The sequence below is a fragment of the Fringilla coelebs genome (assembly GCF_963513975.1).
Source record: "Fringilla coelebs genome assembly, chromosome: 6".
In the NCBI taxonomy this organism is placed as follows: Eukaryota; Metazoa; Chordata; class Aves; order Passeriformes; family Fringillidae; genus Fringilla; species Fringilla coelebs.
In genome coordinates, this window is record NC_140034.1 from 1,040,738 (window position 1) to 1,063,132 (window position 22,395).

Here is a 22,395-nt window from a genome sequence, read left to right on the forward strand (position 1 = left end):
GTTGGAACTCTAAATCCTGTAACCAATAAATAATGCTGGTGATGTACTCAATGAATTTTATATAAAAAATATTTAACCTCTATTAAGAATAAACTCTACCATCACATCAGTAAGGGGAGACATTAGGGAGGGATTTTGGAGAGCAAACTTGTTTGCTACCCTGACTCTAAAGTGCAGTAGGTGCTCTTGGGCTGTGTGGAACAGTGGGAATGCTGCTCCCAGACCTCCTGGGGGCTCTGGAATGTGGGAGCTCAGCCTCTGTATGGAGCCAGGCTGGCAGCTGGGGGCTTATCACAGGGGTGAAGGGCAAAACAAACAACAAATTGATATTAGGGAGAAAAAACTCTCACAGTGAGGGTGGTCAGGTGCTGGGACTGGGCCCAGAGGGGCTGTGGGGTGCCTGGGGATGCTCAAACCCAGCTGTGCTGCCTGGAGCAGCAGCCCTGCCCTCAGCAGAGGTGTCTGCCCCAGGTCACTCCCTGCTGGGACGTTCTCTGTGGATATTTGTGTTGTTTATGCCATTAACAGCCAGAAGTCCTGAGCAATTTACTCCAGCTGCAGTGCTTTAAGGCCCAGCAAAGCTGGGAGAATGAGCTGCTCAGAAAACTGCAGTTCAAAATAACCAGTGTCTGCTTAGCAATGCCAGAGCCAGTCGTGGGATTCCTGGGGGGTGTGATGAGGGTAACCTGTAGTTTTGCTGTCAACACTTGAGTGAGCAGTAGGACTTTTTGGTCTCTCTCCAGACTGGGGGTGCTTTGGTTGGGAGCTTCCTGAGGTAAGCTTTGGGGGTCTCTGTGCCACAGCTGTCAGCCTTGGCCTGTTCTTACTCCATGCTCTAATCTCAGTGGGCTAAGTCTGGTAGCTCTCCTCAGGAACTGAGACCTGGACATTCTTTCTCTGCCTGTGTGAGGTGGGTTTGGTGTGTCACACTGAAAGCCCCGGGGGGGATTGTGCAGCACCAGAGCAGGCCAGGGCTCCAGGATGTCCCCAGGGACCATCCCAAGCCACAGGCAGGCTAGGGATGCCAATAAGTGCATGAGGGGGGAGGTCTCTGCCTCCCTTATCTGGTCAGTAAGATAGAAAAGGTGAACTAACTTTTAAAGTGCTCAAACCCTCCATTAAATTGGTGTGAAAGCTGTCGGAGCTGCCGAAGGGATCTGTGGCTGGGGAGCTGAGCTGGGCTGGCTGTTCCTGACCCAGCTGAGATCCCCAGGGCTGACCTGTGAGGGGGGACACCTGGGCTGCCCGGGGTCACCTGTGGCAGGGAGGAGGCTCCGTGGGCAGCAGCAGCCGGAGCTCAGGGCCGCTGCAGGAACCAGATCTCGTTGTGGCGGTTGGCGGCTGCGGGGTTGGTGTAGCCGGCGATGATGAAGGTGTCCCGCAGGCACAGCTCGGGGCTCTCCAGGATGGCTGCCAGCAGGTTGATCTCTCTCATGATGGAGTCCTCGTTGGTGATCCCTCGGAAGCTCCTGCAGGGGTCAGCTCAGATCAGCTACAGCTGCTTCCACAGCTCCCTGATGCCGGTGGGGGTGGCTGGGTGGCTCTGCACCCCGGGGATGGCGACAGGACAAAAGGGACAGCCCTAAGATGCACCTGGGGAGGTTTAGGCTGGACTTGAGGAAAAAGCTCCTCACAGAAGGAGTGATTGGGCATTGCAAAGGGCTGCCCAGGGAGGTGGTGGAGTCACCATCCCTGGGGGTGTTGAAGTAAAGCCTGGATGTGGCACTCGGTGCCATGGTCTGGGTGACAAGGTGGTGTTAGGGCATAGGTTGGACTCAATGATGTCAAGGGTCTTCCCCAACTTAGTTCATTCTGTGATTCATTTTAAACCCATTGTTCTTCCAGAGCCACTGTTACATTTTTCCAGAGCCAGTGTTCATTTTAAACCCACTGTTTTTCCAGAAATGCCTTCGGAATGACTTGGTTTTGTTTCACCAATGGTACTGACTGTGATTAATCCCAAACCATTTTTTCTTAAAGTTTTCTGTGCCACGTCAGACACTTTGTTCCCAACTGTACAGAATAGTCTGAGGGTGTTTTATCACACATTTACTGATGCATCATTTTACCAAGTAATTGATATAAATATAGAGTAACCTGAGCTGGAAGGGACCCACAGGGATTGTGGAGTCCAATCACAGCCTGCCCAGACCCCCCAACAATCCCACCCTGTCCATCCCTGGCAGCGCTGCCCAAACCCTCCTGGAGCTCTGGCAGGGCTATGCCAGAGCTGTGCCCATTCCCTGGGGTGTCTGGGCAGTGCCCAAAACCTTTCCCTGTTATAAATTCGTAACCTTTGTTTCCTGACCATCCCATTCATAAAACAGGCAGCTTTTACAACTCTTGAAAATTAAGTTTGACCATTTGCTGCCTTTTACAAGGTCTAAAAATCCTAACGTGCCCAGAGTGAGAGCTGGATGTTTTTCCTGTGCTGAGCAGAGCAGTTAAAGCATTTCTCACCTGCTGTAGACAATGGTGGCAGGCCACTCCTCGATGATGATGTCAGAGTCGAAGGGGTGTGGGGGCTCGTCCTGCAGCACCTCGGGCAGGTAATAGGCCACTGTCACCGCCTGTGTCATCGCCGACTGCGCCTCGTTGGTGTGCACGATGGTCACGATGGGCACCGTGATGCCCAGGTACAGCCCTGCCCACACAGGGGGTGAGAGCATTCATTCAGCAGACTCAGGAGCAGCTCTGCACGCTGGGCCTGCCTGCTGAGCTTGGGCTGAAGTGTTTAAATGAGCACCAGGACGTTAATGAAGGGGTTTAAATGAGCACCAGGGCGTTAATGAAGGGGTTTCACTGGGACGGTTTAGGCAGTGAGCGTGTGCTCCAAGCTGGGAGGAGCAGCCAGTGCCCAGAGCAGCTCTGGCTGCCCCTGGATCCCCAGAAGTGTCCCAGACCAGTTAGACACTGGGGCTTGGAGCAGCCTGGGACAGTGGGAGGTGTCCCTGCCATGGCAGGGGTGGAACAGGAAGGTCTTCAAGGTCTCTTCCCACCCAAACCATTTGTGATTCCATGATTTCACTGTGCTTTGTAGTTTTTGTCCAAAACACATTTGGTGAGCTCTCCCCTCTTCATGGAGGCCAGGCAGTTTGCCTGTGGTCTTTTCCCCCTCCTTAAAGGGTTGTGTTTCTCTTCAAACTGACCTTGTGTTGTGGTTTAATATTTGGGAACAAAACTGCAGGCAAGAGAAGGGGCTGCTCTGTGAATTCCCTGAGGGTTTGCTGGTGTTAAAAATGTTGCAGTATTTTTTTGCACTGTTGTGTGTTTGGACTGCAGGAGGCAGAAGGAACTTCCTTTCTGTACAGTTTGATAACACCCTGCAGTTCTGGAGCTAAAATTACTTTTAAACCACATTAAAGTGTTAAAAGAATGGGGAAAACACCTGGGGAGGGAAAAGCGTTTGTGATCAATGTTTGTATTTTCTTGGAAAGATACTTAAGGACTGAGTCAATTACAGCACAGAGCACTGAGCATGGCAAAACTTGATAGTAACTGGAGGATGAAAAATATGAGAACTGATGTCTGGAAGTGAAAACCAGATTAAATTGGATTGCACGCCAGGTGCACATTTTACAGGCAGGCACAAGCTCTCAAGGACATGGTGGATTTGCCATTATTTTGAGCTAAAACTGGATTATTTTGCTGGAAAACATGCTTCAACCACAAATTTGCCGTGTCCATTGGGACAGGGACAATTTAATATCTTGAACTAAAGGGAAGGAGGCAGAAAATTCTGCTCCCTTTTGATATCACACTGCCAGGTGATTCCAGTGCTGCTGTGAAAATGAAACTCTGCAAATCCTGTAGCAAATGCCAGATTTCCAGCAGAGAGCTTGGAGCAGCCTGGGACAGTGGGAGGTGTCCCTGCCATGGCAGGGGTGGCTCTGGGTGGGATTTAAGCTCCTTCCAAACCATTCCAGGATTTTGATGACTTTTCTGGAAAGGCTGTATCATGGAAAAACATCCCGACCCGATAGGGTGTGTGTTTGGAAAAAGCTGTTCAAAGCATCTCCCTAGTTAGGAGGGAGGGCAGAAATACAATTTTCCAACTGCTGTGGGGTTGAGGTGTCAATTACCTGAGGAGTTCTGCTCACAGATGTACCTCATGAGCTTCATGAAGCCGAGGCAGATGCTCTGCTCGTACTGCTTCTCTTTCATTTTGATACAAGCCCACTTGGCTTTCCCATAGTGCCTTTTCTCATAGAGCAGATCTCCCAGCTGCAAACAACAGGGAAGAATTTGGGATTGTCATTCAGTCAGCTAAAAATATCAGTCAAACAAATAAATACAAGTTGAGCACAAGAACTGCATCTTTTCAGTGCCATCACCTTGAAAGAAATATGACTTTTAATCCTTCCTCCTATAAACCAAGGAAAACACTGCTGATTTTGGATCAAAAATTACTTCAGCAGATTTTTAGGTAGTTCTCCTTTAAAATAAGGATCTTTCATCTTTTGGGCTGGCACTATTAAACATTTAGTTGCAATTAACACTGAATAACCCTATTTTTTAGCTGCAGTTGTAACAGTAATACTGTAACATTAAAAAATGCTTTTAACATAAACAGTCAGGAGTCCCAAACTTCATTTAAATGGTTTAAATGAAACACACTCAAATGATGGTATTTATAAGCATGAATTATTTAAATCTATTTAAAAGAAATGTGGCCAAAAAGTCCTCATAGATGGTCAGTAAAGGTTTTTGTGGTTTTTGATTTAAAGTTAAACATTTGTTTGCACATTTCCTGAGCTGGAAGCAATTTGCTGTACATTAATTTCAGTTTTTTATTAGAGGATAAGATGGGTTTATAAATTGCTGCTTTGTTTCATAATGATCTGTGATACAGAATTATATTTTTGGTTTTAAATAATTCAGTAATTCATCTATTTCAAGTACTCTTTGCTAAGGTTTTATCAACATGACTGTAAAGGAGCAAATGCACCAATTTAAATGAAGAAAATGGGTATTTTATTTCAAATGGCAAAGAAAGAGGGGTTTTTGTTAAATTAATTTTGTCTCAAGGGCTGTAATTCCTGGCCATCCTCTGGCTTGTCTGTTCGTTTCTACCTTGCAGAAATGAAAATTACACATGTGCAGGGGGTGAGATGTTCCAAGTGAGAGGCAGTGGCACAGTTACAATGCTTTGCACTCATGTTCAGATCCTGTGGAGTTAAAAGCCCTTTGTAAGGAGCCCCATTTCCATTGCTGGGAGCCAGGGGTCCAGCCCTGTGTGCAGGGGCAGCAGTACCTTCTCCTTGCGCTGGATCAGGGTGAAGGGGATGCTCTGCCTCTCCTGGGGGTTGTTATTCCTGGTCAGCTGCTGGATGGGCTCTGCCATGTCTGCAACAGAACCACAGGTCCCACGTGAGGCTGCAGAAACCACGCTGGAATGTGCTTCCTTCTCTTGGGCTGCTTTTGTTTGCCCTTCTGTAGGCAAGGGAAAAGCTTTTCCTAGGAGAGCTTTGTCATGGACATGTTTTGTGAAAAATCCCTTCATCAGGATCTTTTCTTCTGAGGAAGTGAGAGGCCTCAGAAATGAAATGTAACCAATAATTATCTGCTGCTGTGGAATGCAACAGGTGCATCTTTGCTTGGTCCCATGTGACTGTTTTTAATTAATGGCCAATCACAGTCTGGCTGTCTCAGACTCTCTGGTCAGACACAAGATTTTATTATGCTTCCTTTCCTTTCTAGCCTTCAGATTAAATCCTTTCTTCTATTCTTTAGTACAGTTTTAGTATATCATTTTCTTTTAATATGATATATATCATAAAATGATAAATCAGCCTTCTGAAACATGGAGTCAAGGTTCTCATCTCTTCCCATGTGGGGGTTGCCTGGAAATTCAACAGAGGTTACCTGGGTTCTGCCCCTGTGCTGGTAGGAATGGGTTTCCCTCTCCCATTCCCTACATTTCCTACCCAAGTGTCCATGGAAAGCTTTTGGCTGGGCCCCATTTCCTTGCCCTGTGCAGGGAACACTCCCAGTTCAGCACCTCCTGTGCTCTTGGATTCAGGTGTATCCACACAAAGGAACTTAGGGGGGCTGCTCTTGTGGCAGGCTCAAGGAGATACTGCTGGGGGAATGAATTTCCAGGGGATGTTTATTGACTAAAGGTGCAGCTGTAACTGTGGTTGACATCAATTCTAGCTGAAGGTCATGAATAAATTCTGGTGAGGAGGTGATCCCTGACAGACAGGCTTGGAAACTGTGGGTACAAGGTGAGTCTTAGGAGTGGAACACCTCTCTTCCACAAGATCTGGTCCCCTGCCTTCCAGAGCTGGAGTGATGAAGGCATTTGTGTGCTTGGAGGATTAGAAACTCGATTTTATGTGCAATGTTTGGCAGTCTGGATGTGAATCCCTGCCCTGCTGCCCCACGGTGTGTGCTGGACATGCAGGAAAAGGGGGACTTTCAGCTCCCAGAGCTCTTTTTGGGGAGCTGGAGGTGCCTCAGGGTCTCGGTGGAAGAGGCAGGACAATGGGGGAAGGGAGTATTTATTATCCATGTTTGAGAGGAGAGGAGAATTAAGATGCAGGAGAATTAACTTGGCCGAGGTCACTCAGTAAATCTGTAGCTGAGCTGGGAATCAAACCTCCATCTCCTGGCATCCAGTCCAGGGGTTTAGCCTTAAGACTATTTGGAATAGTAAAGATCCTTAAACAAAGGGGAGGGAAAAAATAAAGGGAAAAAAGCTACATTGTAGTAAAGTGTAAATATTTTTTCTTTGCAGTATGTCACTGGGAAACATTTAAAATGTAACTAATAACTGATATGTAAATGATCTCTTTGAAGGCTGAGGGGAAAAATAAAAGTAGATTTCACCACTGAATTTTCCAAGAATTAGGAAAGCTTTCAGGACTCTAGAATTCACTCTATTTTTAGATTACTTTATCAATTAGTGGGGATGGGTTATGTTTTTTGCATTCCATGTTAATGCAGAGGATAGGGATTACAACTGATTAAAGTCCTTTGGGGAGTTTTATCCTTCAGTTTATGAATCTGTGCTTTGTGTTGTCCCAGTCTGGAGAGCTCCACCTGTGCAGGGCCAGGCAGGCAGCAGAGGGACAAGGACAGTTGTGTTTTCTGCAGCCATGGTTTCAGTGATGCACAGGGATCAGCCAGTGCAGCCCCATCCCTGCCCAGACCCCCAGCAATCCCACCCTGGCCATCCCTGAGGGTGTTGTGCTCCCTCCTGGAGCTCTGCAGCCTCGGGGCCGTGCCCATTCCCTGGGGAGCTGTTCCAGTGCTGATTCCACCCTCTGGGGGAAGAACCTTTCCTAAAATCCACCCTAAACTTTCCCTGGGTCCTGTCCCTGTCCCAGAGAGGCAGGAACATGGGCTGCTCCCTGTCACAGGGGAATTCTTCCTCCTGGAAAATCCCCTCCTCTTTCAGCCCTGGACAGGACTTGTATTACTCTAAAAATCTTGTATTATTCTATCTTGATTTCAGTAACGTGCTGAGTGCCACAGAGCAAACCTGTAGTACTGTGTAACTAAATCATATGTGTAAGTGTGTACCTAAAACATGCTCACACCCTGCTTTTGACATATTCCTTGGACTTTGTATCCCTCCTGATGGAATTTAGGGATTCCAGTGCCAGGCACCAGAACAGCAGGTAATTCTGTAGGAAGGGCTCTGGTTTTCTGCTGTGCTCAGGAGTGTTAAATAGAGACCCTCTGTGCCCTGGGGATCCTGGAGCTGTCAGATTCCAGCATCCCAGACACAAACCCATGGCTGCTGGAGTGAGTACTGACACTCTGGGATGGCCCTGGGCATGCAGAGACCCCTCCAGGGGCAGGGAGAACAAGGCAAGGCAGGGAGCCCTGCTCAGACCAATCCTACCCTACTTTTAGTACATTAATTGTCATCAAAGCTTTACACAGGTAAGATGAGACTTCAAGGTATGGCTGGAAAAGGAGGATGGACTCAATTTGCTGTGTTGAAATATAGAAAGAGTTTTTAAAGAGTTGTAATTGAATACTGGTAGTGTCCCCTGCAGCCCGGGCAAGGTTTGGCTCTCCCCACCTCGGGAAGGTGAGTTACCTGCATGGCAGAGATGCTGCAGATCTCTGCTCCTCTGGCCAGGACAGGGCAGAGTTAAATCTGACCGAGCTGAGCCTCTGGTGACTCTGCTGCTTGTTAGGAGTTCTCTGACTCATCAGTCTTTGAGATTCTCCAGTCTTTCTTAAAATTGAAAACAACCGATTCTGACTAAGATGAGCTGATTCTGACTAAGATGAGCCAGGGAGCCTCGCTGTCAAAAGCAAATCAATCCTTTACTTGTTTACTCTGGGCCGTTTTTAACACAGCCCTCCTTCTTTAAAGAACTATACAGGGCTATAGGGGATACTTTTAGAAAGAACGCTTTTGCAGGTAGTCAGTTTAATATTTAATTAGCTCTGAAAACTCGCACTGATTGTTTTCAGTGTGAATGGGTCACTGAGTCAGGTCTGAAAACTCGCACTGGTTATTTTCAGTGTGAATAGGTCACTGAATCGGGTCTGAAAACTCGCACTGGTTGTTTCAGTGCGAATGGGTCACTGAATCGGGTCTGAAAACTCGCACTGGTTGTTTCAGTGCGAATGGGTCACTGAATTAGCTCTGAAAACTCGCACTGGTTGTTTCAGTGCGAATAGATCACCCTGGCGCTGCTGCAGCCGCTTCCCTGCGTTATGGAAAGCTTTGCATCCCCCGGGTGCAGCTTTAGCCGCTCCGGAGCCAGGCTCCGGTGGCTCAGAGTCGCGCAGGACTCTGCTGGGTGTTCATTGCCCCGTCCCGCGGCCCCAGCCCGTCCCGGGTCCCGCATCCCGGCCTTACCTCGGGGCACGTCCACCTGGTGCCCCCGGCCCACGCTCTGCCAGTAGCTCAGCAGCCGCTCCTGCTCCTCGTCGTCCATGCGCTCGGCCGCCTCCTCCTCCAGGCTGCTGCCGTGGCTGTGGTACGCCGAGTCGGGGCTCTCCTCGGCCAGCCCGTCCAGCTCCTCCAGCGTGATCGCGGCGGGGCCGCCGGGCCCCGCGCCGCCCATGCGGCACCCGCCCGTCTCCATCGCCGCTCCGCGCCGCGCCGCCGCCGCCGCCGGCCTTATCTAGGGACCGGCACCGGGGCGGGGGCACCGCGGGCACCGCCTCTGCCCGCCCCCGCCGGGCGGGCACCGGGCGTGCATGCGGGGATGGATGGACGGGAGGGCACCGGGCATGCATGCGGGGATGGATGGAGGGACGGGAGGGCACCGGGCATGCATGCGGGGATGAAGGGATGGATGGAGGGACGGGAGACTGACTGCCTCTGCCCGCCCCCGCCGGGCGGGCACCGGGCATGCATGCGGGGATGGATGGAGGGACGGGCGGGCACCGGGCATGCATGTGGGGATGGATGGAGGGAGGGACGGGAGGGGACCCGGACATGCATGCGGGGATGGAGGGACGGGCGGGCACCGGGCATGCATGCGGGGATGGAGGGATGGATGGATGGATGGAGGGACGGGAGACCGCCTCTGCCTGCCCCGCGCCGGGTGGGCACCCGGGCATGCATGCGGGGATGGATGGAGGGACGGGAGGGGACCCGGACATGCGTGCGGGGATGGAGGGATGGATGGAGGGACGGGAGACTGACTGCCTCTGCCCGCCCCCGCCGGGAGGGCACCGGGCATGCATGCGGGGATGGATGGAGGGACGGGAGGGGACCCGGGCATGCATGCGGGGATGGATGGAGGGGCGGGAGGGGATGCGGGGATGGAGGGATGGAGGGACGGGAGGGGATGCGGGCATGCATGCGGGGATGGAGGGATGGATGGAGGGACGGGAGACCACCTCTGCCCGCCCCGCGCTGGGGAGAGCCGGGGATGATGGATCCAGGATAGATGCCCGCTCCTGGTGCCTTCATCCCATGCTGCAGGGTCCGAGCAGAGCAGAACTCAGACAAGTTTGTGTTCTGGCTGTTTTCCCACTCATTCCCTCTCTCCCAGCTGTTCTCTTTGTTGTGTTTCCCCCACTGCTCTTCATGTCCTGTAAGTCGTTACTGGGATTTTATTTTACTGCTTTCTAACCACACTTTAAAGACAGATCTTTCATTTTGTTTAGGAGATCTCTGGGGTCTTGCTAAAATATTAGGAGTGCAAAAACTCTGGGCTATTTTGTTACCGAAGTCCAGCTTTGGAGGTTTTCAGCTGTGTGATTTTGCAGTTGCTGAGATAAGCCTTTGAATGAGGGAGATGAGCAGCCCCGTTATGGGGTAGATATGGAGATTAAAGCAGGATCTGGATTTGAATCAGGAGTCTGTGTGGACTCTGTTGTCATTTATTCCAAATTTAACATGGAATGTTACATTTGTATTGTGGCCCTTTTTGTGCAGACAGAAAAGGGAATCCTGGGGCATTTAGGGGTTTAGAATAATAGGAAAATAGTCCTTTCCTGTGGACTGTTGATGCTTCCAGGGAAAGCTGGAGCTTGGTGGTGTGACTGTTGGGATGCTTGATCTGCCCCCTCCCTTTTTGTGGGCAGTCCCTTTCTCCAGGCTCAGCTTTGGCTCCCCAGCCCCAGGGGCTGAGCTGGCTGTGAAAGTGAACCCTGACTTGCCTCAGAAGCTGAGATGTGCCAGTCCTGATGTGCTCCTGGCAGGGCATACCCAAATCCTGCTGTGCCTTGGAGGTGCTCCTGGGGGAATTCATAACCAGAGGCACAGCTGGGATCCCTGAGAGGGATTTTGGGCACAGTGGCTGCAGGGAGTGAAGCCCAGGTCACTGAGGGGGTTTGGGCTCTGGCTGCAGGCAGTGAATCAGCACCAGAGGCTCTGGAATTCACTGGGAAGGCAAATTCTGGAGCAGGGCTGGAGCCTGTGCTTGTTTAAGTGTCTGGGTGGGTGCTGATCTGATTTCACGGGCAGCCGCGCCACAGCAGCACCACGGGCTCCCTCGCTGCAGGGAATTCTCTGGCAGGGGCCAGAGACCTGGCTGAACCCTCAGCCCCAAGGGGAGGCACAGTGGGAACCCAGCCCTGCCCCAGGTAAATCCCACATCACACACTCCAGGGCTGGGGGGAGGAATTTTCCACTGAATTTTAGCTCTTGGCTTATCAGTGCCAAGGGGGGGCATCCTGGCTCTTGGAGATTTCTTCCAGGAACTGGCATTCCTGTTTGAGGCAGTGTGTGCATGTTCTTTTTCTGCCCATCCTACGTAAATAATTCATGGAAAACAGTCCCAACTTTTTTGCTTACACTTTAATTATGAGAATTAATAGTTGCTTAAATGAAATTATTTCTAAGTATGAAGTGTGTTTGCTGGAGATGAGAGAAAAAAATAAAGAAAAACCAACCAGCAGAAAAAGAGTTTAAATTCACAGCTAAATTTCTCTATATATGCCAAATGCCACAGAATATTGACTAAGAGAAAGAGGCTGGGAGGAGCTTAAAATCTTGTTTTAAAAATCCCTCTGTACAAATTACTCTGTGTGTATTTAATTTGTCTTTGATTCCTGATGAGCTTGGTAATTAGTGCATTTGATGGAGTTCTGAAGATGTGATGGGCTGTGCTGGATGGATAACAGAGGAACTTGTTGTTACTGCAGGTGAAAAAAGCTGATTTTTTTGTTGTGTTTGTTGTGCTTTTTTCCCCAAACTTGCTAATTTTGTGTATGACTGCTGGCTAATAAACAGCCACTCCTTGAGAAAACTCAGTTTTGGTAGTGCTGTGTTCTCTGTGCATTCCTGGCAGGTTCTATCTCTGAATAGAGCAGAAAACCTGATATTCAGCCTTCAAAATTTCAGATCCAAGCCATACTTAGTGGATGCTCCTTTCTGTCTGACAGCCACTTACTGAGTGGTGAGTTGATGTAGAAAAGACACTTATTTTAACATGTCTCAATAAAAAGTAGACTTCTTCTTGGTGAAATCAGTTGAAAAGTAAATATTGGAGGTCTTGTTTTACGACCTTCATGAAAGGAAAATGCTGTAACAGGAGAAAACTCAGCTCTTAGAAAAATGCAAAGTATTGGATTTTTGGCTGGATTTTTTTTCCTTGGATTTTTTTCCAGGGAAGAAGAGTGAATTTTCAGTGTGTCTCATGTCCCTGGAAGATTGGGAAGGGTGTGAGTCAGTTAATATAAACTTAAAACTTTGTTTCCAAGATCATTACTGGGCTGAGCAGTATTGGGGCTTGGAGAGTGACAAGATCAGCTAAAATCCACCCTGCCCTGCTGTGTCCCTGCTGCTCTCCTTCCTTTATTGGCCAGGTGAGAAAGCATCAGGGAGGAATTGCCCAAAATGCACTTTTCTGCCTGGTTCAGAGTTTGTCACGACTCTGAAGTTTTACAAGAGAATAACTAAAACTCAGTGCCAGTCAGAGCTCCAGAGCCTCCCCAGCTGGCAGACACTAAATGTGGTTTGCTCCTGGAAGTTATTTTGGGGGGTGTTGGCTGCTCCACGGACACTCCTCAAGGTATCACACTGGGGGAACCCAAACCTCCCTGGTTTCAGTGCTGGAACAGAGCAGGGAATGCTCTGGATCCTCCTCTGCCCTTCCCTGGAGCAGGGGGAGGCTCTGGCTGTGTCCACACTCCCTGCAGCACCTCTGCCCTGGCACAGCCTGGCCACAGCCCTGCCTGCTGAGCCCCCTGTGCCTGCTTTTGTCCTGCCCTGCCTTCCTTGGCTCTGCTCCTGGAGAGGGTGAGGAGCTGGAGCAGCTCAGGGGCCACGAGGGGCACGGAGCTGCATTTCTCCTGGAGCTCTTGGTTTGGGGGATCCCCTTAGGGCAGAGCAGGGGGTTGGGGTGTGGTGGTGCCTCACTGGCACTACCTGAGCTCCCTCCCTTCACAGCAGCTCAGCCCCAGCACGCTGGGAAGGGATCCCTGGATAGCCAAGGCCAGGTTGGACACTGGGGCTGGAGCAGCCTGGGACAGGGGAAGGTGTCCCTGCCATGGCAGGGGTGGCATGGATGGGATTCAGGGTCCTTCCAACCCAAAACCTGGGACAGGGGAAGGTGTCCCTGCCATGGCAGGGCTGGCATGGATGGGATTCCGGATCCTTCCTACCCAAAGCCTGGGACAGGGGAAGGTGTCCCTGCCATGGCAGGGCTGGCATGGATGGGATTCAGGGTCCTTCCAACCCAAAGCAGTCTGGGATTCTGTGTTGAGCACTGATAGCGCTGGAGCCAGGGGTTTTGGAGGAAGGTGCAGCTCTCAGCCCATGGTGGCTCTGTAAAGCCCAGTCTAAAACCCCTCCCAGGGGAGGCTGGAAGCACCTGGGGAGCTCCTGTGGAGGGGATGCACCTTTGGAGTCCCTGTGTGTGGAGGTCCTGTCTGCTTGGCAGCAGGTTTCTGCCACCCCTCCTTCTCCCCTGGGAAAGAAAAGCCACTCTAGCAGTTATTTCTGGGTGTTTTTCTTTGGTAAAGAACCCCTGCAAATCTGCACTAAAATAATTAGGTCAGGGCGTTAGTTTAGAGCCTTTGTTTTTTATTGTGCCAACAGAAAACAGATTAGGAGCAGTTTTTAGTGAGGTGTAGCTGGCACAGGAACAGCTCTTTGCCCTGTACACAAGTCCTCAGCTCCTGTCAGAGCTCCAAAAACAGGTTCTAAGCTCATCATGGGCTCCAAGAACTCACTGTGGTTTGCTGTGGGAGATACCTCAGAACAGAAGAAGTCTTTGTGCTCTTGGCAGGTCCAGTGCAGGATGGGATAACTCTGCCAATTGTCTTTTATCTGCTGGCTGTAAATCTGTCAGCTCTGAACTCCAGTCACTGAGCTGGAGAAAGCCACGAGTGCTCCTGAGCAATTAATTGGAATTAATTCTATGGCTGTGTTTGGGTAACACGACACTGGAGTGTTTTGGAAAGGCTGAGGGGACTTTTCCAGAAGTATTATCTTTTTAATTAAAAATGAAGGTATGGAGGCAAGATAAATGTAACCAGGGAGCAGTGCCTGCTGCTGAGGCTCTCCTAAGTAGGTTGTGTTTACTGTTCCCTGGGAGTTCTGAAGCTCCAGGTGACTGCATCCTGCTGCCTTTCATAACAGCACCAGGGTTGTTTTGCAGAAGGTGATTAAATCAGACAGGGGTGTACATTGAGCAAACAGGGACAATATCATTTTCTTATATGTTAGAAACTAGGTCAAGGGATGAAACAGAAAAGTACAGGTAATGGAAATTGCTTTTTAGAAAAAAACGCTCTGCAGCAGCTATAGGAAACCATAAACCAGTGCTGAAATATCAGATTTAGTGGCCATTCCTTTTTAATGAAAATATTAATTTCTTTTCAAGAGGAACATTTGTGAAAAACCTGAATCTGTTTCCATTACTTGAGGCATAGTTTAAGCTTCATCTTCAGCATTTCAAGTGTGCTCATGTCCAGCTGTTTGGGGTTTGATGGGAGGGTCATGGGATATTCCAGTGGTATCCATTCAAATAAAAAGCACTGAGTTCTTCCTTCATGGTCAGCATTTTGGTTTATTTGGTAAATACATTTTCCTGTAAGCTGGCACAGACATCTCTGTCTCTGTCCTTTTAAGGGGACTCATCAGGTACAGCTTGGATTGAAAAACAACAGAACAGTAACAAACTGATAAAACACCAAGTTCTGAATTTGAAACCCTTAAAACTAAACTGCATTTTTAATTTTGTTCTCACTAATATGAGAAATGAACTCCTTGTGTATTCAGCCTTCCCAGTGGCTTGGTGAACAGTTTTGGCTGTATTTTAAGAAAACAACATTTGCTTTCTTCATTTATTTCTCCCTTTCCTCCAGAAATTCCTGGCACTACTGCAGCCTCCAGTTGGTGTTTGCTTGTTGGTGGTGTTAGAGGTGTTAGTGGTTTATTTGGCTTAATTAATCCATGAGCCTTAATTAGAAGGAATGCCTGGGGATGGAGTGTCCTGCCTTGCTTTCCCTGGGAGCTGTGAGGCCGTGACCCAGCTGCCCTGGGGATAAAGGGGACCTGGAAGGGCTTGGGAAGGCCTTGGAGTGTCCCAGGTGACACCTTTGGGTGTCCCAGGTACCCCGGGGGACACAGAGCAGGCAGGGAGGGGCTCCCAGGTAAAAGTCAGGGAATGGTTTGAGTTGGAAGGGAATTAAATCCTATCCAGTGCCAAGGCAGGGACACCTCCCACTGTCCCAGGCTGCTCATCCTGGGGAAGGTGTCCCCATCCAGCCTGGCCTTGGGCACTGCCAGGGATGCAGGGGCAGCCACAGCTGCTCTGGCAATTCCAGCCCTCCCACCCTCCTGGGGAAGAGGAGCAGCCCAAGATGCCCCAAAGCACTCAGAGTCTGGGCTCCATGTCTGGAGTTCCCTCAATCTGCTGTGAGCTGCTCACCCTGCTGCTGCAGCCTGGCTGACCTGGGGATGGGGGGTGGAGATCCCCCAGCACGGCTGAGCTGGGGCTGCCACAGCTGTGCCTCCACCCTTCCAAACTTCCCCTGGCATTTCTGATTCATGCTGCTGTCATTGATGATGGCAGTTACTCCCACTCTGTTCCTTAGGATTTTAGAATAGATTTAGATGGGATATTGGGAAGGAGTTCCTGGCTGGGAGAGTGGGGAGGGGCTGGGCTGGAATTGCCAGAGCAGCTGTGGCTGCCCCTGGATCCCTGGCAGTGCCCAAGGCCAGGGTGGGCACTGGGGCTTGAAGCCACCTGAGACAGTGGGAGGTGTCCCTGCCAGGGCAGGGCTGGGATGGATGGGTCCCTTCCAGCCCAAAGCATTCTGTGATTCTGTTTTCATTTTAATGCCACACAGGTTCTGCACACAGAGTAAGAAGATAAAAGAAGACCTATAAATAAACAATACTATAAACTAGTTTATAAATTTAACAATAGGAATAATCAAAGCAAGCAGACAGAAGTTGAGCTGAGCTGCCCCTGCACTGCCAGAGCATCAGCAGCACGTGCAGGTTCAGGATATTTGTGCATCCTGACAGCATCTGGGAACCCAGCACAGGAGCAGTGCCTGGAGTAACTGAGTGTTTTTACTCAGGGATAAACACAGACTGAGTTCTACACGTGGCTTTCTGTGCCTGTCACGACATTTTCTCCCCATCAATGCCACTGCATTGATGCCACTGCATTGATGGGGAGATCAGTGTTGGAAGCCTGACTTAGGCCTGGCTTTATTGGTTTATTGGGTGCTTTTCATTGGTTTCAGTGGGCTGAAGGGACCCTGAAGTGATTAAGCATTTGTTACACTACAGCCCTCTTAGGGTAGGGCAGCTGTGCTGCTGCAGGAGTGCCTGGACACTTGGGAAACATTGGGTGCACGGATGTAGCACTGGGAAACTGTCTGTTGGCTTTGGAGAAGCCTGTGCTTGTGCACTGGGCTTTTTGGGGCCCTTGGCCAAGGGGGCCAACAGGTTGTAAACAGGGTTTGTGGGACAAATCTGATTACTGCAATTATGGCAGAGTTAGTGCTCAGGCCAAACTAAGTCTGTGGAAAAATCCTGACCACCTAAGGCTGGGAAGCAAAGAGGAAAAACAGGATTAAGATGTATTAGTGCAGGTTATTGTCCTTGCTGCAGCGAGGTGGAAAGCAGGTACATGTGATTTGGAAAACAAGCTGCATTTTGGGGTGGGTTCTGCAGGAAATGGGACACGCTGCTGTGCCTGTGCCTGTTCCTCTCTGCTCCTGTCTCCCAGTTCCCATCCCCTCCACACAGATCCTGGACATGCTGGCCAGTCCTTCACCCAGAGGTGAATCCAAGTGTTCCTGGGATCAAGGTGTCCTTGGAGTGTGAACAGTGAGAGGGGAGCTGCAGCCCCTGTTCCATACCTGGGGGTCCATCCCATCCTCTCCCTCTCTGCTGGCTCAGCCCCTGTTCCATTCCAGATCCCAGGGGTATTTTCCCCTCCTCAGTTCCTGGGTGGATCCAGGGTTATCCTGGGACAGGAGGGTATGGGAAAGGACCCCCAAGGATCATGGAGTCCAACTGCTAACCCTGCACAGGACACCCCAACAATCCCACTCTGTGTCTGAGAGCCTTGTCCAAGTGCTCTGGCAGGAATTTGGGAATTAACCTAAAAACATCCTAATTATGGAGAACCTTCCACTGAGGCAGAGCACCTGCTACAGTAACACAGCACTCAGAATTCAGCACAGCTCCCTTTGAAAAATCCTGTGTCTCAAATCAAACCAATGAGCTGCTCATGTTCTGTTGTGTAGTATCTATAAAAATAAAATAATTTCAAAGGGCTCACCCCCTTTATCTGTGCTGGCTTTTGTTTGCAGGTACTGGAAGCATTTGCTGGGCGCCTGATTAAGGTGGGAGTTTTATCCAGGAGGGATATTCCCAGCCTGACCAAGTACCAGATCATCCTGGCCAGGGATCAGTACAGGAAGAACCCTTCTGCACAACATGCAGTAAGTTCTTTATTTATTTCATGCTATTAAAGTGGTGAATAAATAGGAATAATCCATTGTTACAATATTTCCGGAGACATTTTAAGTAGATTTCTGTTTTTAGCTGTGGGATAAAATAGAATCTCAGCACAGTTTAGGATGGAAGAGATCTTTAAGATAATTTATGAAATCTATTTATCTACTTTAAGATCATTTATGAAAAATATTCCTAATTGTTCCACATTTCTGGATGCCAATATAGAAGAGTGAAGGAAAAGATTGGGCACTCCATTTAAGTGAAATTGCTTTGAGAACTTAAATTGTAATCACTGACAGCCAAGTTTTCATTTTCCCCTCCAAGGTATATTCCTGCTCCTGTTTTTTTGGTAAATCCTCATGGAATGGTCAAATTTTGGAAACTTAAAGAAAATTGTCTAAAAAAAGACTGTGTATCTCAAAAGGAGCAATGGGAAATCTCCTTCACTGTGAGCAAGGCAACTTTCCTGAGTTAATTCCATAGCCTGGGTGGATGTGCCAGAAATCCCTGGTTTTCCCAAATGCTGATGGTTCAGCTGTCAGAGCCTGAGGGTTGATGAGCTGTTTTGGGAGATAATAGAGGTATTTTGGAGAGTATTTTGAAGGTGGAAGAGGACTGCCTTCACTGAGCATTGCATTGTGCAGTCTGTCCCCTGAGGGCTCTGATGGACAAACTGCTCCCTGGGCATCACTTTGGGGTTTGCTCTGCTCCTCAGGTGCCAAAACTCTGGTTTTGGGCAGGAATTACAGCGGGATTCCTGCTCCTCAGCCACTTCCTAACTCCATCACAATCTGCTTTTCTCCCCCAGGGAATCCATCAAGGCATCATTGAAGGAGACTTTGCCCTTTGTATCAGTCTGTACCACGGGTACGAGCTGCTGCTGCAGATGGGAATCCGCTCCTTATTCATCTACCTGTGGGGAATCATGGATGGATCCAAAGGTGAAATCTCCTCAGGAGCATCCTTCCTTTCAGCTCCACTTCATTTACCTTGCTCTATGGCTGCTTTGGCACAAAACACCTTAAGGAATGAGGGGCTGCAGATGGATTTGGTTTTCTCTTCCCCTTATTCACAGAATATTCACAGAATGACCAGGTTGGAAGAGACCTTCAGGATCATGGAGTCCAACCCAGCCCCGACAGCTCAACTCACCCCTGGCCCCCAGTTCCACATCCAGGCTTTGTTAAACACACCCAGGGATGGGGACTGCACCACCTCCCCGGGCAGAACATTCCAGAACTTTATCACCTTTCTGTGAAAAGCTTTCTCCTGATATCCAACCTGAATTTCCCTTGGTGCTGCTCCAGGCTGTGTGCTCTGGTTGTGTCAGTTCCTGGAGACAGAGCCCAGCCCAGCTGAGCACAGGCACCTTTCAGGAGCTGTGAGAGTGATGAGGGCAGCCCTGAGGCTCCTTTGCTCCAGGCTGAGCTCCCCCAGCTCCCTCAGGGCTCCTCTCAGGGTTTGTGTTCCCAGCCCCTCTCCAGCCTCGCTGCCCCCTCTGGATGTGCTCAAGACTCTCAAAGTCCTTCCCAACCCGAGAGGCCAGAGCTGGGCATGTGGGGTTTGCTAAAGGCAGGGTCTGGGAAAGCAAACAGAATCCTGAGGTGTTCCAACCCTCTCCACAGGGCTGTCCCGCACCAAGAGCGAGCTGGGGCGCAACGAGGATTTCATGGAGCTCTACCAGCAGCTCCAGGACATGTTCTCAGACGCTGCTGTGACTCCTGAGAGTGGAAGTGTTGGCAAGAGCACAACAGGTCAGGATTCTCCTCTCAGGGACAGAATATTCCTGTTTAAAAGTTGTGCTGCCCTGGCTGCTGCTCGTTCTTCCAGACTGAATTCCCAATGTTCTGTCTCTCCCTCCCTCTCACTCTTCCCTCGGTGGTTTTAGCTACTTCCAAGGAAGTTTTCTGTGTTTGAAGTTTTTTATTTGCTCTAAAATGAAGGTTAATATACAACTGTTTCACTGTAAGTCTTTTCCAGTGTGACTCTAACAAAAGTAACAGCACTTTCTCAAAATCTGGGTTTAACAAATGTTCTTCTGTCAGCAGGTTATTGTTTTGTTTAGAACCAATGTCAGGATTTGGGTCTGACTCAGATAATTACAGTGAGAGGCAATGAAGTTCACTGAACCTTCCTGCTTGCTTCAGGTTTATTTACATCTTTCACTACTTTATTTCCTTTCCAGCATTGGAAAAGAAAAAGGAATTTGTCTACAGCCATCCAAAACTGAAGAAATTGGAGGAGATTGTAATAGAGCACTTCAGATCCTGGAAACAGGGAGGTTCTGGTGAGTACCAACAGCTCAGGAAACCTGGAATGGAAACAAGGAATACCCTCCTGATTGATTTCCTCCTTTGTGCTGTCTTATTGCTTTGATTGTTTGTGCATCTTCCCCTCTAGAAAACTTCACCACAAGATTTCTATAAGATAAAACTTCCTATAAATTCTCATTAATAATTTGATATAAACTGCTCTAACAGCTGAGTAAAGCAGGGATAGGGAATTCATTTCTGGGGCTGCCACCTTTCCTGCTGGTCCTGTCCCCAATTGGCAGCCTCACCTCAGTCCCTGCTGCAGAGTTCAATGAACTCATTTAAGGACCTCAAGGATAAAAGTTCTGATATCCAGCCTGAGGATAAGAATTAACAACTCTGAGGCATCAATGTGAAGTTCAGACCCTTCAGTTGCATTCCCCTGTCCCTCATTCTTTTTCGTCTTGATGAAGACATCATTCACATCTCTTTGTTTTTGGGATGTTTCAGCTTCTTGATTCCAGCCTTTGGACTATTACATGAGTAATAATAACATTTGTTTTGCATCTTGTTCACTTTTTATCTTGCCTGTTTGGGTCTTTGTGCTTTGTGAAGTTCTGATAATTTCTGACCTGCCCTTTTTATTTTTTTTTTTTCTCTCTTGGATGCCCTGTCCCCAGCAAACCTTTGAAATGACTGATGTTTTCTACTAGGCAACTTTGTTTCCCAGTTCTGTGTTTGTAACTTTAGGATAAGTCCCAATGCATTTAATGCAATTCCCTTCTTTTTTCCCCTTCCCATTCAGAATTCTTTCTGTCCTCCCAACCTCCCTCCTTTTGCTTCCACTGTAAAAACCCTGCATTTGAGATGGGAAGGGGAGGAATTCTTGCCCAAAGCCATCAGCCATACCTGGAACAGCGCCAGCCCTTTCTGTTCCATTCATTGCCCCTGGATCCCTGGCAGTGCCCAAGGCCAGGCTGGATACTGGGGTTTGGAGCAGCTTGGGACAGTGGGACATGTCTCTGCCTCAGCAGGGGTGGGAATGGGATGGGAATTAAGGTCCCTTTGAACCCAAACTGGTCTGGGATTCTGGGATTATGGTTCTGCTGTCCTGAGAGTCCTGAAATGGAAACAACAGCTTTGTGAACTCCAAAACACTTCCCATCCAACCCCAGCTTTTCAAAGTGCCTTTAGTAAGGGTACCTCAGTAAAGACATTCTCATTCTCACATTCTCCAAAACTAGAGCATACTTTAATCCAGAGAGGAATTTTTCAAGGAGGTGGATCTTGGAGCATTTTCTGCCCATTTTCTCTTCCCATTAAGTGAGACAAGAGCTGTGAATGTGTAACTTGTGGGAGGTGCCCCGTCCTTTTTTACCAATGATTCTATCAAAACCTGCCATTTTCAAATCCAGCAGCTGAAGGCAGGAGCGAGGGCTCCCCTGGGGACACGAGGGTGATGATCTTCTCCTCGTTCCGGGACAGCGTGCAGGAGATCGCCGAGATGCTGGCGCGGCTCCGCCCGGCCGTGCGCGCCATGACCTTCGTGGGACACTCCTCGGGCAAGAGCACCAAGGGCTTCACCCAGAGGGAGCAGCTGGAGGTGAGGCACCAGGGGCTGGCACTAGGAACTGATTTATTAAAATTATGGCTGTTGATCTAGTACTGATATCCACCTGTGAGGGACAAAGACTCTCTGACAGTTCAGAGTTATACAGTGTGTGTTTATTGTGGGATAGCTCCCAAATGCACACCCCAGTTACAGGTGATCACAGAGTCCTTTTATCTGTACAGGTATTGAGTACCCAAAATACAAATCCATGTTCATACCTTGGGCACATCCCATTCCCAACATGGACATTGATCCAGTACCAATATCCAAAGACTCTCTGACAGTTCAGAGTTAGAAAGTGTGTGTTTGTTGTGGGATACTCCCAAATACACACCCCAGTTACAGGTGATCCCAGAGTCCTTTTATCTCTAAGTATATCAGAGTATATCAGAGTATCCATCAGTATATCAGAGTATCTATCAGTATATCAGAGTATTGCATACCCAAAATACAAACCCATGTTCACACCTTTGGTACATCCCATTCCAATGGAATCAGTTCCAAAGCTTTAAGCACGGGCAGTTTGTCCCTTGGAATGGGTCCGTGGTCCCTTTCGTGGGGAGGGGTCCCAAAATGAGGAAGTCAATGAATCTTCCTCCTTCTGCCCTTTCTGCCTTTGCAATGCAAATGTGACAAATGAACCCTTGGTGGGACTCCCCTTCCCTGGCTTCAGTTGGTGTCAGGACAGAGGAGGCCACAATTGTCTGATGTTCCCAAAGCCATTGATCAGTTTCCATATTCTTCATTACAAACCCAGCCCACCAAACATTGTGTTGACAAGCAATCAGATCTTAGTTAACTACTAACTCTAAACTTCATCGAGGCCTACCCATTTATTTTAAAAAAGACAACACCTTAAATATTTAATTGCTATGTTGGGAGGATCAGTTTTACAAGTTTTACACAGTTGGAGACAGAATAAGGTGGGCTTTTTTCCCTTTATTTTAGAATTAAAGAGTTGAAATGCTGATGCTGGTCACACTGGGTTGTGGTGTTTGATCACAAGGTACCAGCTGGGAAATTTAAAAAGACAAAATTTGTCCTCTTAGAATTTTCTTGGTTTGAAAAGGTGTCTGCTAAAGAGGGCAGGAGCCTCCCTTGAAATGGAAAATGTAAAGCCTCTCCCTCTGAATTATTGTAATTTTGAAATAAAGGGGCTCTTAGGCAAAGATGTG

At 48.9% G+C, this 22,395-nt stretch overlaps 2 protein-coding genes across 4 annotated transcripts in view; one reads left to right on the forward strand and one right to left on the reverse strand.

Moving 5' to 3' along the window:
• FANCM (FA complementation group M) overlaps positions 1 to 22,395 on the forward strand; it is a 59,661-nt gene that overhangs the window by 6,499 nt on the left and 30,767 nt on the right. For 2 of the 3 annotated variants that reach the window (XM_084207011.1, XM_084207013.1), the window contains exons 5-9: positions 17,209 to 17,340; positions 18,165 to 18,297; positions 18,982 to 19,110; positions 19,542 to 19,643; positions 21,024 to 21,211. In XM_084207011.1, the coding sequence (XP_084063137.1) occupies positions 17,209 to 17,340; positions 18,165 to 18,297; positions 18,982 to 19,110; positions 19,542 to 19,643; positions 21,024 to 21,211 (684 nt within the window). The remainder of the gene's footprint in view (positions 1 to 17,208; positions 17,341 to 18,164; positions 18,298 to 18,981; positions 19,111 to 19,541; positions 19,644 to 21,023; positions 21,212 to 22,395) is intronic. The other variant, XM_084207012.1, reaches the window with a different exon arrangement.
• LOC311155116 (heme-binding protein 2-like) lies at positions 1,298 to 9,056 on the reverse strand (the record flags this gene model as incomplete). Its single annotated transcript, XM_084208033.1, has 5 exons — positions 1,298 to 1,469; positions 2,461 to 2,644; positions 4,083 to 4,224; positions 5,255 to 5,346; positions 8,828 to 9,056. The coding sequence occupies 5 exons, from the start codon at positions 9,054 to 9,056 to the stop codon at positions 1,298 to 1,300; spliced, it is 819 nt and encodes a 272-aa protein (XP_084064159.1).